Genomic DNA, 18,614 nt, shown 5'->3' on the forward strand with positions numbered 1-18,614 from the left:
ATAGTACTCTGCTTGATGCTCAGCAATAAGAGAAGGAACAATCCAAGGAGAAAGAGTGGTGCCCTCCCCTACCTTCGGGTGGATATCTATCGAAGGAAGAGCCTTCGGGTCGCCTCTGACTGCGGTCGCAGACTTACTTATACATATTCGTCATGGCCAAATGCATGGAGTGACAAAATAATTAATTTTTTCTTTTTCCTGCACTTATATTTATAGGATTATAAATGAAGTCTAATTGAAATTCATCCTGATACCTCTCCAATCTTCTTACTTTGAATGGATGTTATCAAGTGTTATCGAGTATAAGCTTCTAATATGCTTCTAATCTTCTTATCCTCTCATTGATATGGATTTAAATTATCTAGTACTCTTACCTTATAAAATAAGGGATTATTTATTCTTTACTTAAATTTTAAGCTGATTGACCCACGACAATATTTTTGAGTACTTTTGACATAATTTTGAGAGTGGGACTTTGGACTTTTGGCGAATCAACAAGGTCGTGCAATTGTCCTTACTTAAACGCCAATTACTATGTATTGATGTTAAGATATATTGAGGGTAGAAGGTTTACGAGGAGACCAGTATCTCCGAACTAAAAATTGACCCTAGATAATAAATTCAAATTTTTTTTAACACTTTGTGTTTCAGAGCAGACTTTCAGAGAATGACTTTTTTTATGTTTTTTTTAATGATTTTTAGTTAAGAGTTTCTCATTTCCAACTTAAGAAGTCATCCAATATATTTCTTTAACTGAAAACTGAATTATTTCCAGAACTTGACAATTTTACAAACATAATGTAAAAAAATCATAACCAGCCAAAAGCTAAGTATAATTGAACCTGAGAAAAATCTAAGGAATTCAAGATTGATTTAGAAATGATCTCTCATACAAGCTTACGATTCTCAATACCTTTGAATATTTGATCTGAATATCATATTCAGATTTGGAGACTTATCAGTAATCTACCTTATCCAAGCCCCTCCCATTAGAAAGAAAGGCTATAAGAGATTTTATTTACACGTTTTTTTATATAAGAACATACTATATAAGAGCAATGAGGCTTCGATGGCCAAAATGTTAGGAACAAGTTGAGAACATTTCAAGAATTTTGTAGACTCTAAAATGGCCACATTTCTTAAGAAAATGGACAAAAATAACAAAATGGTGAAAATAAGAACATGTTAAGAAAATTTTTAGGCTTAAAACTCAAAAAGTTAAGAACATCCTAAGGCTTCAAAATGTTTGGATGTTCTTATAAAAAATAAAATGAGTATCCGTTCGGGAGGAGCTTACGAGTTTATTGGGCAATGATATTTCGTCTTATTTTGAGATCTTTTTTTATGATATCCTACTGTTTCTTTTTGCTTTATTTTTCTAATGCTGTTTATCCTCATGAGCAATTAATTTGTCTGTGTTGTAATTAATTAGCTTTAATTAGCTAATCCCCAGCTTTTGATTACTATACACGTTTTTTATAAGAACAGCGAAAATCTTTGAAGCCTTCGTTCTTTAAAATTTTTGAGCCTTAAAAATGTTTTTTACATGTTATTATTTTCACCATTTATGTGAGTATTTTTATCCATTTTACTAAAGTCCACAAAGCCTTAAAAAGTTTTTTAACTTGTTCTTGATATTTCGGCAGTCGAAGACTTATGTTCTTGTACATATAGTTTGTTCATATAAAAAAAAAACTTGTAAGGCAAATTTTGCTAGTTTTTCAGCCGTGAAATCACCATCGAACCATATCGAAGCTTAAGTTATTTTTCGTCTGGGAAATCATTTTAAGCAAGGTAGAAACTTTTGCGAGGAAAAAATGGTTTTCATAATCAGGCTTTCCTATAAGGCAAAAGAAAAGAATGTCTGCTGCAAATCTTTTGAAATTTATGTGTACGATATTCTTATAAGAAGCTTTATTTCAATGGCTATTTTTCTTTTTTGCCAATGATCTAATCTTAATCTCATATACTAGTAGCATGATACTTTGACCCCCTGCCATCCCATATATAATCCTTACCATTTATGAAGACATACTAATTCCTATCAAACAAATTCAACCTACGTAAGTTTTGATCATCATCTGCGTAACCTTTGCCAACATTCTTAAGTTTCCTTAATTTCAGACAATCTACCAGCAGATATCACTGACGAAGTTATGGCTATGCTATGAACGTACAACTCCAGACCCGCCAGTGATCTATTCTAAATTCTAAAAAGCCTTGCTCTCCGCTAATGCGATTTGTTGATATTTCCCTCGAATTAACAATTATGTAGTTATTAGAGTTCTTGGAGTTGGTCTGAAGGAGTGGGGGTTCTTAAAAAGCGGTATGAAAATACATCTCCAAATGTTTGGCGCTTGCTTCTCAATAGAAAAATCAAAACGAAAAATCACGAGTGACAAGTCGCAGTTAAGGTCTTTTTCTAGCGTCTTCCTCGTTATGAGACTGTTCATCTAACGTTTCCAGACCATCTAAAAAGAACGACAAAAAACTATTAAAAAGCTACAAAAAGAGCGACAAACCCTAACCCTAACTAACCCTAGCTATCAAAGAACGACATATTTCGCCGTCTACAACCCCGACCGAAAGTGACTGTACCACCCCTGTACCAGATTCATCCCTCTTTGTTTGTCACGGGAATTAACTACGTGTGGTTTTAAAGAACGCAAAATTACGCATGCGTATAAGTCTCTCTTTGAGTGAGCTGGAAACATTAGATAAACTAACTTATATAGTTAGTCGTGGTTTTGATTCTTTCTATGTATTAAAAACAAACAAATGAGACAGTTTGGGACTTTGTTCTAGCCGTGGATCTTCAAATAAAGAGAAAAGTATATTTTATTCCCCCCAATATTGCCGTAGATTTTTTTCAAATAGAGGATTTAATTAAACGAAGCGAGTGAAAACTTTCACAATATCAGATTCTCAAGGGACTGAGAAAGTTGCTAAAAAGTTGTGAGGGTTTACGTGAAATTAAAAATCATTGTTTCCCCATCATACTTTCTTTTCCCTTTTCTCGGGTTATTTTGGTCAAAGAAACCAGCTAAAGTCTTGTTTCAACGTTCGCCTAACGTTTAGGGGAAACTTTAGGAGTTGTTAGATGATTGTTATTTTGGCGTTTCATATCTGTTGTTCGAGGATAAAATAATACTTAATAATACGATTTATTTGGCATTTTTCTTCACTAAAACATGTAGTGTCCATGATTCCTACCGATGACATATCGTGAGGTCCCACTGTGATAATACCCTATTATCGATTCAAATCGAATTGAATCGGTTGGACAGTTTTTCTTGACACTTCAAGTCAAACATAGTTAAAAGATATGCTTATAAAAAAACAGATTTACAATCCCCTATTTTAAGATGCTTTATCAATAATAAATGGGAGTTTATTTGAAAATGACAAAGGTCAATCAATGCATGTGTCATGGTGTTAGTTAACATAGAACCTTCATTTGTTTTTTATCAAACACTCCAGTAGACTTACTGAAAAAGGACACACTTCAATCGAAGTCAGATGTTATAGGATAAATAACTAAATATTTTTCAAAGATGGAGGTCATGAAGATCTCTTTGATTTTGATCTTTTTGGTGATCAATTCTTCTGGTGCTCAACAGAAACGAGCCCTCATGAAAGGTGTATTCTGGGAGGTGAAGCCGTATATTTTCACAAACGAGAAAGGTGAAATTGATGGAATTATACCTAAAGTCTTTGCACGTGCTAATGCGTTTTGTAATCGAAACCCGAATGTCACTGTTATCGATTTCGTCAAAAGATTTGATTCGCGTCAACAGTTTATCGATAGCATTGAAAGTGGATTTAAGTATGATGAAGGATACCTTAAAGGTATCAACGAAGGTGAAATGTTTCTGGTACCCGTCATGAATGAGTTCGAATCTGAATGGGAAAGTGCGAATCGAGTCCGATCTTTCTCCTTAATGAAAACCAATGAAATTGTGGTTATCGTTCCTAGAAAAATGATTGACTTACCGAACAAGATTCTAAACGGTATTGCTAGTTGTAAGATTATTTTTGTTATCGTGATCCCCTTAGCCATTTTCTTCAGTATTGTTATCTGGTTCATTGAAAGGGTCTGGAACCAAGACATCGAACGTTCTTTTATCCTTGGTACCGGTACTACTTTCTGGTGGAGTGTTGTATCCATGACGACTGTCGGTTATGGTGACATCACACCAAAATCGCCCGTCGGTCGTTTTATCGCATTATTCTGGTTAGTGGTCGGTATCATGTTGGGATGCGTCATGACGGCAACAATGACGGATGTCGTGTCGGGGATTGGGAATCTGTCGGTATATGGACAGTCAGTTGCCGTGTTGAGAGGGTCTTACGAGGAGAAAGTTGCTTCAAGAGATTACCAAGCTAACACAGTACCTGCAGCTTCATACGAAGACGTCTTAAACTTGGTTCGTGAAGAGAAAGTGTTTGCTGCCATGATGAGTGCTGATATCGCTGCGTGGTACCAAACTGAGATTCTCGGTAGCGATGGTAAGAATCCACCATTGCATATTGTCGATAAGCTACCGGCTCATTTGTACGTTCGATGTGCTATGAATAGCAATCCGAGTAAAGAGCTGATTGATGTGATCCGTTGCATGCATACTAACCGTGAAGAAATTTACGACTACACGCAAACCAAATATCAACGTTATTGCCACACGGAAACCATACATATCGGTACCGTACGTGAAGTCTTCGAATCTAACGTCGCTATCCAATTCTTGTTCGGTTTAGTCACCTTCCTCATCGCGTTAGGATTGATTCATGACGTCATCGTTTTCAAAATGACCAATCAGAATTGGAGAAGGGTTTTCCATCCTAAGCAAGTGTTGGATCGACTTTTGGGTAAACAGAATGGGATTGTGGGTAGTCGCACTAGCTCCAGTTCTGAGGCTGATGAAAATTACGGGCTTGTTGAAAAGGCAAGCTTTTAAAGGACGAACATTGGGCTCTTCCAGAAAAATTTGATTATGGGGGGGGGACGGAGGATATAACGTTTTTGGAAATTTATTCCCCGGACATAGTGAGTTATGACCCCCCGGACAACAGATCTTACCCCCCGGGCATACACAATTACCCCTAAACAGAGCAAATTTGCCCCAAAAACAAGGCAAATTTTGCAGATTTTTCACTACCGCCAGACAAAATATTCAATATATCCTCCTCCCCCATGTACAAAAATTTTCTGGAAGAGCGGGGAAGAGCCCATTTCCGATAATGGTGTTTAAAGTAAATCGAAAGTTTTAATGTAGGTTTTCATATAAGACTATCAAAGAGGACAATGCTAAAAGTATGAAAACTTATAGAGCGTGAAAACATATACAGATCACGGCATTCAAATTAAAAGATACGTACATTATAATATAAAACATGACAACTTGGCTGACCGTAGGAACCTGAAGAAATATTTTATTATCATATAAATGTTTTGTCCTTCAATTTATTTTCTTGAAATTATATTTGCAATTAAGATTATTTATTTTGTAATATTTAAAAAAAAAAGATTTTCATGCTAGAATCAAAAGTGAGAAGATTTTAAGTCGAGAAAGGAATTCTGGAGCAAATTCTACTCTTTATTTAATTTTAAAACTATGATCCACTCAAAAAAAATATACAAGACATTTATTTACTTGAACTTTAGGGGAATTTTTCTAGACGTATTGACAGTTTTTATATTACAATGATGAATTAAATTATAAATGAATTTTTTCTTTAAAATAATTTTACTAAACAATAATAATAATAATGATTTGTCAAGAATTTAAATGATTTCTATTTTAAACATATATGTTCAAATGTCTGTGCTTTTATCTCATATTTCTATCAGTCAGATCAAAACAGCCGAAATATTATCTCCAGCCGAATTGTCCGGAAGTGTCCAACATCGTCTGAAATTATCACTAACTGATAAACGAATTCTATCGCTTTATTAAAGTAAAAGAGTATGGAAACTATGACCATGGTTTGTTTTAATTAAACCACTTTGAAAAGCCGGCCCATTCTTGAATCCTCAGTAGTATAAGATTCTTTTGAAGTCAATACTTGAAAAATGGAAATTCTTGAAATTTTCGCGTTTGGTTTGCTTACTCATCAATTTTAGATTACTACATGTTTTTTCACATTGAATTGACAAGGCTGTGAAATAGTATTGGTTAGAAAGAAGGAAAGACAAACAATTTTTTGTTCATTCAGCACGAAATTGAACCCTGATATAAAACATGTGCCTAATATGAAACGGGCACACCTGGAAAACTAAAACCTTTAACTCTGTAGTCATGTCTAACTCGCTGGGATGTTTCCACTCATCTCCCATCTCAGTTTATTAAATTCGTGTCTTATAAAAGTATTCAAATCAAAGTTAGCAGCCATTTGCTTTTTCTCACGCTTTCTCTCGTATTTCCAAAACTTAAAATTACCTTTAGCCAAGTCATATCCAACTCCTAGAAGAAACAAACTGATAGCTACTCCAACAAGCCCTTGAAAATAAGGAGTACTAAATTGCTCTTTTGAGGGAACGAAATACACCGTCTCGAACTTTAAATGCCGCTCGTATTGTGTAAATTGTCTGATAGCATTCCCGTAATGATTTATGCAATTGAATATATGGTTATTTCCGTTGCCCTCTATAGCGGAACGGCCCAAGAAAAACCGGATAACACTATTGACCGGTAGCCATTTAACGATAGCTAACGGTGATTCATCCCCAGTCTCCCCTCGAATCATTTCTTGATTCCACGCTGCAACTTCGTACAAAACCAAACCCGCGAAAACATCGCCACGTCGCACGGCATCATAAACATTGTCGTAACTCTCAAAAGTCACTGTATCCGATTCGTACGTTTCAACTGCTGCGACGTGCTCCGGCGAATCTTTCAACACGGCCACTCTTTGTCCGGTAATATCATAATTCTCATCACCCATAACGATGGAAATGACCGAAGCTGTTAAAATACTGGTCGATAATAACGCAATATACATCCAGCATACCGCCCACATCCGCCCAGTGCGGGTGCTCGGGAAACAATCCCCATATCCTACGGTTGTCATGGTAATAATAGACCACCAAAAACTGTTAATAATGCTTTGCGTGAATTCGGACAGATTCATATTTGGACAATGTAAACGTTCGATAATCCAATAAATGATTGCTGAACATATGACAACTATAACGGTCAAAAATACAAGGCCTTGACAACGATGGAGACCGTTCAAAAGCTTTGAGAATAACTTGATTCTTGATCTTGGTAAAATGACAACCATTCCTTTACTTGATATCCTCATGACCACAGGATTAACACCATGCCTATCCATATCTGCTTTATCCAGGTTCTTCATAGTCAAGATGGGACCCCATGTCGATCTTTCATATACCAGGTTCTGTAAAATACCACCTCTATTTCCATATTTTGCAGAACGGTTTTTAAACAGATCGAGGAGGTCAGATTCTGATTTAGCTCTTATTGTGTAGTTTATGAAAGCAATATTTTTATTGTTATATCGATTTTCATAACAGAATTTTGAGATTCGCTTGAACATATCAGGAAACATACCAGCCTTTTCACCATTTGAATCAGTGAAGAAGTAAGGTGCTACTTCCCAGTAAATTCCTTGGTAAAAGTACTTGGATGGGTTTTGATGTCCGTTGATTGGTGTAGGAACGTTACAAAGTAGTAAACATGATACAAGTATTGCCAACAAAGTGTATGCCATAATGTGTTTTTAAATGTCTTCTTGTTTGTTTTTTTTTCTCTAAAAAAATGAAATAATTAACGAAAGTTTAATTGGAAGTACTGCTTTTTGGCTTTGACTACTGGACAGAAAATGGTTTCATGATGCATAAAACCAAATATCTTCTAACTTTGAATAGAAAGGGACGAAAAACATAAAGAAGCAAGAGCCAGAAAATTATTTCGTTCTCTGAAGTAAAATGAATACTATTTACAATAAATATCATATTCTGTGCTGTGGTGTACTGTGCTTCGACTTGTTCCTTAAACTTTGTTCCCCAACTCTTACTTGAAGGCTTCAGCAATGCCTAATACTCAGGGTTCTTATATAAGCCTGGCGAGCGACGAATTTTGCTGGTCAAAAACACGAAGAAATAACAATTTGCCAGTCTAAAAATTTGGTTCGCTGCATCAAGTACATATTCACGCTAATCAATACACTAGGCTTGCTAAGAATTCATTGGCCTAGAATCTAGAACTCGCCAGGGTTAATTTTTCATTCGCCATCCTATCAAAAACAAAGCAAAACCCCTGAATATGATTTAATATTTCATGTCATACGTAATTCGTGCATCCGTCTTATCCTCTCTTGTTTATGCGAGACCCTGCCGATGCACCAGACTTACAGAAGCACCGGACGCGAATGTCCAGTGTTGAATGAGAAAATTTTTTTACCACAGGATGATCCAAACACCGGACGTAATTAGTATGTATGCCCGGTGTTGAAGCTTTCCATTTCCGCTCGGGACGCAAAATCCTGTTGTCAAGAATTCTGATAATATAACACCGGTCAAACACAAGACAGTTGTGTCCAGCATAATCTGATAGTACAAATGGTTGGGGAAACATCCTCCAATTTGCCCGATGGTGGTAGAAGAATCTCTCGAAACGTAACCAAACGTAAATTTCGTGGTCTAAGTCACACTAAATTTCCAATACGCCCAGCTGACACACAACGTTGTTTCAACGTTAATCTAACGTTATATCAACGTTGTGAAACGTTGAAACGATGTTGTGTGCTAGCGGGGCGTTATCATGTCTTATTGTTACCAGCTTTGATGTCCGACGTTTGTTGATTCTGCAATTGCAATTTCAACTTGATCAACTCTGTCCGAACAACCTCTCGTGTCGCGCGTTCAGACATCCGAAATTTCAGTGTACGCAATCCTAACTTAGACCAACGCACGACAAAAATTTCTACCAGAAACGCTATTAAGATCAACGAAAACATAACACATAGCAAAACTTGCGTTTTAAGATCGTTTAAAACTAACTCTTTGATGTTGGGATGTGCCACCGTTATAATTCTCGGGAATCGTTGTGCTTTCAAGATAGGGTAACGCTCCATTTCGATTGGATAAGCACTGATACATTGTAATGTGGTGGTTATTGGATGCCATCTATTAGCCTGATAATGCAAGAAATGATATCTCTGTGAAGCTTCAATAGTTGATATCACGCGTAGATTCTTATTGTATTCTTTCGAATTGAAATGACTCTGATGTCCAGCCGCAATATCGGAGCTAACTAGCGCTGCATATGCTTTACCCACTCTCACATTATTGAACACTTCTTCAAAGGAGGTTGCACTTACAATTACGCCTTGTAAATCCTCTCTGGCGATTCTCTCGGTTAACGTGTTTTTTAGAACAGATATTCGTTTCCCAGTTACATCGCTACTATTAGAAACGGAATCGGTTATGAGGGCGGTTATCAAGGCGGATAACGTCAGACCTATCATAATCCACATGACAACCATGCAACGCCCTGAAAACGTGACTGGGTGAATATCTCCATATCCAACGGTCGTCAAGGTAACAAAACTACACCAAATCCCCAGACCAGAACCATGTAAAAACGTTTTAGGGAACTTATTGTTGCTATGGTGTTCTAGTAACCATAACAACATACCCATAATGCTAGTGCATACAATTGAGAAATTTATTCCATTTGCGGCTTGGATAACAGCGTCAATGATTTTTTGAAAAACAGCAATATTTTCTTGGTTGACAATGATGGCGAGACTTGTAGTTGTGTACAGATTTGAAGCAACCAAGCCTCTACGCTGAAACATGTTTTCCTCCTCAGGGGTGCCTGATAATATATAAGGGGCCCAAAATACACTTTCCTGTGAGACGCCTTCCGGTAAAATTTCATCGTTCGATTTGTCAGAGTAAAGCAAAGACATAAAATCAGACATATTATTGGCTATTTTGTGGAATCGTGAAATTTGTTGATTTGGTCCTAAATGTTTGTTACAATAATATTCAGCTTGAGAAAACACCTCTGGCAAATAACCTTCTTTTGCATTGCGAATCATCGGTGCTAAGTTTGAGTATAAAATGTTAACTGTTGCCTCTTTCTCACCACAACGACAAACATTAATCAACAAAGACTGTAAAATACTCAATAAGATCACAATAAACTCCATTGTGTCAATATTTCTTTTTTAGTGATTTTTTTTCACTTTGTTTTTGGTGTTGGAATTGGCGGATTTAAGACAATATAGCAAGTACGTCGGAAACATGCGAAGGAGTACAACGCTCGTTAATTGACAATGAAATTACACAATTACAAATCTCTTCCCTTGATAAGTTCGACAGGGTCTAAAACCGCCTATGACCTGTTAGTTTAGTTCTCTTTGAATGAAAGAAATATTACGTTTTATTCAATGACCGTTATTTTCAAACACTTCTACCAAATGTATCCAGACTTGATGATGAGGCGTTACTGAAGTCTTTAACTCCTCCTTATCTTTATCGAGAATTATATTTAGACAAATTGATAATTTCTCCTAAAATCAAATCAAATAAATCTTTGATATGATTTTTCTATATTCTACCGCTGATTTTAATTTCTCGTATGAGTAATTGAAAAATATTATTTTTTCAAGATTAAAACCCTTAAGGTCCCTACCGCCCAAGTAATTAAAAATCTATTTCTGGATGATATTTTTTAATTATAGAAGTGAACGTACAAAAATAACTCATTTTTTCTTTTTAATTTCATATGCGGGATATTAATTGATAATTAGAAAATCTTTCAGTTCGGAATAAATGATATTGGATAATAGTTTGATTAGGAATAAAATATAAAATACACCTGCAAAGTTTTCCGAAATATGCTTTCAATCTTGATAAACGCAGGTCGAGTTTGTTTTTTCTCCTATCGGAAACACCAAAAAACATCGTGATACGCCCTCCCTTCAGCTCATTTTTCGATCTGTTCATTTTAAGTCAGCTTAACTAAAGTCTATTCACGATAAGTGTGCACTCTTTTTTCATTTACCTATAACTGTTGAAGGAATTCTTCAATCTTTATAAATTTGGTATCATTGGAAAGATATTAGTGAGTGTTACAATTTGAAATAAAAAATCTTTAAACAAATTCTAAAAATGAAGATGAAAATGAAGAAGAAAAAAATGAAGATCTTGTAGAAAGGTGCTATAGCTATCATTTTCACTGAAGTGAATCCTTGATTATCGAACATCATCACTGTGAAAAAATTTCTCAAAAATAATCATTCAGTCAAAAGATATCAAGCAAAGTTATAAGCTGATTGACGTCTAAAAACGCTGTTTTCTGCTGTTTTCTGCTGTTTTTTGGGGTCAATCACTTATTAGCTTTGTATCATAACTTTATATTGAATAAATATTTTAGTGAAATTTCTTCACAGTGATGATCTCCTAAGATCAAAGAATCTCTCCAGTGAAAATGAAAGTTATAGCACTTCTCTACAAGATCTTCATTTTTTTCTTCTTCATTTTCATCTTCGTTTTTAGGATTTTTTTAAAGACTTTTTTATTTCAAATTGTTCCACTTACTAATATCTTTCCAATGATACCAAACTTATAAAGATTGAAGAATTCCTTCAAAAGTTATAGGTAAAAGAAAAAAGAGTGCACACTTATCGTGAACAGACTTTAGTAAGTATGGCGTTCTTTTTTTGGGCAAAATGCGTCTGATATTGTTCACACTGTGAAAATCATACCAAATACTAGCTAAAGCTGCATCTAAAATGAATTTTATTTTAAATTTAAATGATTTAAATGATTAGCGACTTTAACTGGAACAAATGAAGAATTTTTTTGCCAAAATGTGAAAATGCAGTGAATGGGTAACAATTTCACTGATTTCTCACCTACGGGCTAAGGGTGATTAAATAAATCAATGCACTTTCTACATAGCTGTCTGTATAATAGCACAGAACCCCATTGACATAGTTCTCTTTGTAATATGTTTCTACCCCTAGCAAGACGATGATCATTGGCACCAAAGATTTATCATACACTGGATAAACGACTCATAAAACGATGGAGAGCGATCATTGTATTTCCTTTGTTTCAGAAAACAATTGATGTTCTAGCTTTGTCCGCAAAGGACAACTGTCATGGCGGCTCGAAGATGTCTGATTTTTAAAATATTTATCAGTCTTATTTTTAAAAAGTTCTTTAGCTCTTTCTTTTCGTACATTTGCAGAAAAAAAAGTTTCAAAGTAAGGCTAGCATTCCAAGCCGGATACATTTGTGAAATATAATGTGAGAAAAACATCATTAGACAAGAAATTCAGACAAAATGCTTATAGTGACACAAAATTTTCAATTGAAAATATCTTTCCAAGACTTTCCCCAGAAGAGCTGAAATTAACATACATAAGACTTGAGTGTCTTGGCTCCACTGTGATGTGAAAATCCTTTGGAGGCACGTGGTGGCAAGGTGGTTTTTTTGAGGTTGAAGTTTGAAAATTTCCGGTGTCAACATTAAATTTCTTATACACAACACGTCTTTTGCATCTTTCTCACAGCTTGAAACGTCATAACGACTTATAATTAGCAATTAAGTGGAAGAATCTAACTCTCACAGGAAAATTTTAAGTCTCTTTTGGGAATTGGATGAGTGATTTTCGATAAGAAATGCAATAAAAATGCTTCGGAAAACCATTTAATGAGGGAAGGAGAGTGAACAATAATATCATTACTGCGGACATAGCTAGTACACGAGAAATCGGCAAAAATCTGTTACTTGTATATCCAGTGTATAATAAATCCTTGTTGGCACTATTCAATTTTTCGGTATATCAATACCGTCTAATTTGAGAAAACGCCCTCAAAAAACATTTAATAAACGCCCTGGGCGTTTTCTAAGTGATGTGATATTCGTGAAAGGCCCTTAAGCAAGCACTTCAGAATTTTTATATATTTTCTTTGAAAAATATTACCAAAAGATTTGAAATAATATATACTGTACATTTGTCCTGTTAGTGAAATAAATACCTAACATTATACATGTCACTTTTTCTATATCATCGGATATCCACTATGTCTTCCGAAAACCAAAGTTGCTATTATAAACCTTAACTTCAACATACGGGTATGACGTAACTTCAAAATGTCTTGCGAAATGTTGTTCTAATGCATAATTCCAAGGTAAAATTTGTGGTCAATTCTTCCAAAAGAACTTTTTATGTCTTAATGATATTTTCTGATTAGTTTGTCTTTGCATTATTGTAATTTATCGTTCCGATATGCAAAATTTTCAACTGCAAGTTCATTCGTTTATTCGTGAGCGAATAGCTATAACCATACACGAGCCATTACTTTGGCTCATTCAATTTAAAACGCGAGATGGTTTTACCATCAATCACTAATCGGTATAAATTGTCCTTCCTACAACGCCTAGTCTGTACCAAACTCTTCTTCGCTGACTGAAAAGATAATGCGAAGTTCCTGCTTAACCGAAACAGACCGACACATGGCAAGTTTTTTCAAAATTTTCAAAAAACGCCCGTGGGCGGGGTGGCACAGGCTATACTCCGCCTTATAGATGGTTATTTCCATTTCATACATCCGAGGGTCTTGGACGTGTATGTAAGAAAGCCGTTCTCCCGTTTGTATGACGGTGCGTTGAACTCGATAAACCATTCCGTGCACCGAAACCTCCCGTCATTACTGCTGACCGAGCCGGTGACGTCATTGCCGAGGACGTCTTATTCCTGCTCAGGCTTCTATTCAATAGTTTCTCTTGATCCTTAGTAATTTTATAGTTGAAATATTTCCATAAATCAGATAACAGACCAAAGAAAATCATGATGAAAATAACAGCTAACAGACCTTGGAATGCTGTACTATCGTGCAAGATATCTAACATTGAGCCAATGAAAAGCGTTTCTGTATGACAATAACTTTGAAAATACTCATACGAGCTATCGTAAACTTCTTCACGTTGACGAAACATACATTTGAAAACTTCCTTCATAAGGGGATTTGGTTCAGCAGATACGACACAATTGATATTAATGTTAGCTGGTAGTAAACGTACGATGTGCAACGGGTTAGGATCTGAATTATTGGTTATCTCCTCTTGATACCAAGCTGCAACGTCAGCATTTATCATTGCACCGAAAACTTTCCCTTGCCTCACTAACCGAATTACGTCATCGTATGAATCAGCCGGAACGGGAATGGCACGGTAGTCCTTACCGGCGATTTTTTCCTCATAGGAGTCAGCCAAGACAGATACGGTTTTACCGTATACTTTAAGGTCTCCGGCTCCAGCAACGACGACGTCAGTCATTGTCGCCGTCATCACGCATCCGATCATGAGACCAAGAAACAGCCATGCGATTCCGACAAGACGGCCGAATAACGATTTTGGAACGACATCACCGTATCCGACAGTTGTCATGGATACCATACTCCACCATAGTGACGTCAAGCTACCTTTATAGAATTCTTTTGGGTAATCCTTGTTCTTGAAGTGTTCCAAAAACCATACGAAAATGCCGAAAAAGATAGCCAGGACAACAGCAATCGCGAAAATTTGCGAACAGCTAACAATCCCTTTAATGATTTTATTGGGAAGCGAAATCATGTATCGGGGAACTATAACAGCGATATATTTTGATTGTAATAAGCGAAATGTGGTCAGCTTTTTCTCATGGATATACATTTCTTTCTGGGCGTTAATATAAGAGAAAACGGGCGCCCAAAAGGCGTTCCCTTCCGATACATTCTTCAGTTTTCCTTCACCGTACTTTCCGAAATGTAGCAAATCGCGAAAATCATGTCTGCTTCTTTCGCGAAACGCGTAGTTAATAAAACCGCTTAAATGTTCAGTACCGTTAATGACTTTGCGGCACAAATGATGCGCCATTTCGAAGATCCTTGGAATGATGCCATCAATCTCATTATGTTCGTTGCGGAAAATATACGGCTTGATTTCCCAATAGATAGCGTCTAACCGTTGATCGTCATGATAATGAGCAGCGCTGCATGTAGGTAAGGTGGTCAATATACCCACCAACATCATGAAGCTCCAATACGGCAATATGCTCATTTTTTGATATGGTTGATGTTACATCAATGAATATGCGACGTCTGCTCTATTGGTTAAACAAACTAAAGACAAATTCTCTCTGAAAATGAAAAAAAAGTGAAAAACCAATGAAAATATCGAAAGTTCGCGAAATAATATTTTCATTTTGAACGAAACGTAAATTTTTCAAAATAAAAATCAGAAGAAGAAATTTTTTTTGAATGGGTTTGTAAGAAACTATATAGAGAAAAGAAGCAGAAAAATCACAAAATTTAACAAGGGCAAGTGAAAATTGAAGAAAAGCTATAGAAATTAAACACAAAAATATAGATTTCGGAAAAAATAGATAATTTTTTAACATTATTTTGTCAAAGAAATCATAAGCGCTCAAAAGGAGAATTAATTTTTGCGTGATTTGAAAAAATACTGTTGTATAAATTGAGGAATTGAAAAAGGAATTAATTAAATTGGATTTATTTTTTCATAAAAAAAAAAAAATCATTTTTCTAGTTTTTTTCTTGAATAATTAGTAAAAAGGAGCTATGCAGGAGGTCTGGTACCTCTAAACTACCGCAATTAAACAAGCTTTGTGAGATACTGTGAATATTTTTGACTCGAATCGAAAATTAATTCTCGTACTCTACACGTTTTTTTTTCATAAGAACATCCAAAATTTTTGAAGCCTTTGGAGGTTCTTAACTTTTTGAAATCTAAGCCTGAAAATGTTCTTAACATGCTCTTATTTTCATCATTTTGTGAGTATTTTTATCCATTTTCTTAAGAAATTGGCCACAAAGCCTTACAATTTTCTTCACTTGTTCTTAGCATTTTGGTCATCGAAGCCTTATGTTCTTATATAGTTTGTTCTTATAAAGAAAGCGTGTATGTACCTTCAAAGAGAATGTTTTGCACTTTTATAACAAGCCCTTCAAACTGAATGGCGCCTGTAAAGGGTCTTTGCGAACAGAAATTCCGACTCAACACATAACTTAACCTTATAACTTTTTCTCGGCTTTTGAAACTAAAAAAGATGATCAAAGTCTCATTGGCTCACCGACTGAAATTGATTTATTTACGTACTTTAGCCTCAAATCAAATCATTTTTCATCTAAACTTCTAGCCTATACCAGACGTTACCCGCGTTTTTTCTACACAATTTTTTAACGTCTACCGGGTAGTCCAAAAAAAGTGTCCATAAAATTCATTTTTTGACGTAGCTTGTTTTTGTGGGTCTATTGACTTGAAATTTACTACAGGCAATCTTTAGCATAACTCTGAGCACCCCTCAAAATTTCATTCTCAGAAAACAATTTTTCGAAAAGTTACAAACATTTTGATTAAATGTGTCGAAATCGCCTTTTTCAAAAATTGACGTCAAAACATTTGGGTGTTTTGTTTGGAGCGTTGTCAGCGTTTCTTTGGTGAGGTTTAAAACGCCACTTGACTCGATGTCGTCGAGGAGGCGGAGTGCAGGAGCCACTTTACCTTTGGTCATTAGATCGTGGAAGTGTTTCGCTTTTTCTTCAAAAGTACGGTTGCCTTGGCGGAACACAAGTTGAGTTTGGAGGTAGCGTGCTTCACGAATCAGTGCGTCGAAGTCACCATTCTTCCATTGCTGAAATCTCCGTTTGAGTGCATCAGAGTTATCTTTTGACTTGGAATTTCGACTTGGTTTTTGTAGAAGAAGACACGGCATTATCATTAGAATTTTAAGGGAAAGTTTCCTTTGTGGCGAATCATTGACCCATTCGTGAACCAGACGGGTCATTTCGTCGATGATATCGTTCCCAATTTTGCCTGATGGGAGCATGAAGAGGTTCCGCTTCCACTTTACGCACTCTTCATAAGCTGAATCGATGATTTGGGTTAGTTCAGAGTAGGTGTGGTCAGCCCAAACTTGTGGCTCGTTCGATCTTACGATTAGGAATGACGTCAAATCTTTCGGCATCACTACCTTTTCCGTTGACACTGGAGCGACTTCGTGTTTCTTCGAACAACTTTTTCGATGTCTTGTCCTGCCACTTTTGGTACGAAAGATAGTCCCACATATGTCGCATGCATATTCCTCTGCAACCGGTGGAAGCATCGGCTGAGAAGGGGGGAGAATTTTGCCTTCCTTTGGTTCCTCTTGCCTTGGGATCGAAAACATTCGGAAAAACGATTTTCCTTGATCCAATGATTTGGTCTCGGGGAATACGGATATCTCGTCTTTCTTCTCGGTGTTTTTTGTTGGTGAATTGGTTGACATGTCGTCTTCGCTGCATCCACTGGCCATTTTCTGCTTTCGATGATACCGGTAAAGAAAGAAAAGGCAATCGTTTTGAAATATTATGAAGCAAAATGCTCTCGGAAAATAATTGACGTCAATTTTTGAACAACCCACTTTTGACCTCCAATTTTTAGAATCTTTTAACTTTTCGAAAAATTGTTTTCTGAATATGAAATTTTGAGGGGTGCTCAGAGTTATGCTAAAGATTGCCTGTACCGAATTTCAAGTCATTAGAGACATTAGAACACGCTACGTCAAAAAATGAATTTTATGGACACTTTTTTTGGACTACCCGGTATTCCACTTTGCGACTTTTTCAAATGTTTCGAGCCCAGGTTTTCGGGCTCTAAACATTCGATTTTTCGACGTCACTTTTAACTTTCAAGCTCCTGCAGTAGCAAAAAATCGAGACTTCTATTTTTCAAAAATCGTCAAAGTGGAATTCACTAAGAAACGGAATGACAAATCCCGGTTTTTGGTGAGGTGCTCGCTACTAAACTTCAGACTCCTTACGAAGATTTTACTTGATAGTAATTTTTTAAATTATGACACTGGGGCTACTCAGCAAAACCTTTTGTTCGTAATATTGCCACTAGCTGGATCATTGCACTGATTCATAATCTAGCAAATATTAAGATTATAAAGAAGCCTTTGACTCATTCTTCAGTGTAAAGGCCGGTTTCCACTAGTGCGCGCTTCGATCGCACTTTTTCGAGCAAAGCTTCCACGCTATTGGTCAAAAGAAAAATGAAGCAACTATATTGGGCCAATCTGACATAACGGTTGAAAAAAGTTGAAATGTGTTCAACTTTTTTTTCGAGCACGCACTACATTTTAATGACGTAATTATTTATCCAAGCAAAAAGGAAGCCAAAAGGTACGATCGCTGCGCGCGCAAGAGGAGACAGGTCTTAAGATACGCTCCTTTCATTAGAGTCCCACTATTTCAAGTTTTTCGTTACTAGATAAAGCTTTGGTCTTAGCAACAGCACTTTCCACTGTCTCAATCTCAGATATTAGCAAGTTTATGTATTTCCCCCATTTGGGGACGGTGGGGTGGCTGAAACGATTTGGACCAAATCAAAATAGAAGAAGGTAAAAGTACTGATTTAAGGTCGTCCTCAGTCGATCAGGATCTGGAAAAATCAGAACCCAACCGTCTACCTTGCAGAAAAACACATGAATAAACTCGCTATTTGTTGGTCAAAAAATGGGAGATTTCCTTCTGAAAGTAAAAAAAAAGAAGAATTAGAACCTTTGCTACAGAATTTGTGGCTATCCCT

General features: G+C 36.1%; 2 protein-coding genes across 2 annotated transcripts in view; one reads left to right on the forward strand and one right to left on the reverse strand.

Annotated features, from left to right (window-relative positions):
* The window catches only part of LOC136797749 (PAX3- and PAX7-binding protein 1-like), a 71,774-nt gene that overhangs the window by 47,340 nt on the left and 5,820 nt on the right, over window positions 1-18,614 (forward strand). The gene's annotated exons all lie outside the window — the stretch shown is intronic.
* Window positions 12,975-15,191, reverse strand: LOC136797751 (uncharacterized). The gene has a single exon (XM_067054343.1). It carries the CDS (start codon window positions 15,081-15,083, stop codon window positions 13,587-13,589), a length of 1,497 nt encoding a protein of 498 aa, XP_066910444.1. The 5' UTR covers window positions 15,084-15,191; the 3' UTR covers window positions 12,975-13,586.

The sequence above is a fragment of the Clytia hemisphaerica genome, unplaced genomic scaffold, assembly GCF_902728285.1.
Source record: "Clytia hemisphaerica strain Z4C2 unplaced genomic scaffold, Clytia hemisphaerica genome assembly, whole genome shotgun sequence".
NCBI lineage: Eukaryota > Metazoa > Cnidaria > Hydrozoa > Leptothecata > Clytiidae > Clytia > Clytia hemisphaerica.

Coding starts and splice junctions, on each gene's coding strand:
- LOC136797751 (XM_067054343.1), bottom strand. CDS start 15,083: ATGAGCATATTGCCGTATTGGAGCTTCATGATGTTGGTGGGTATATTG.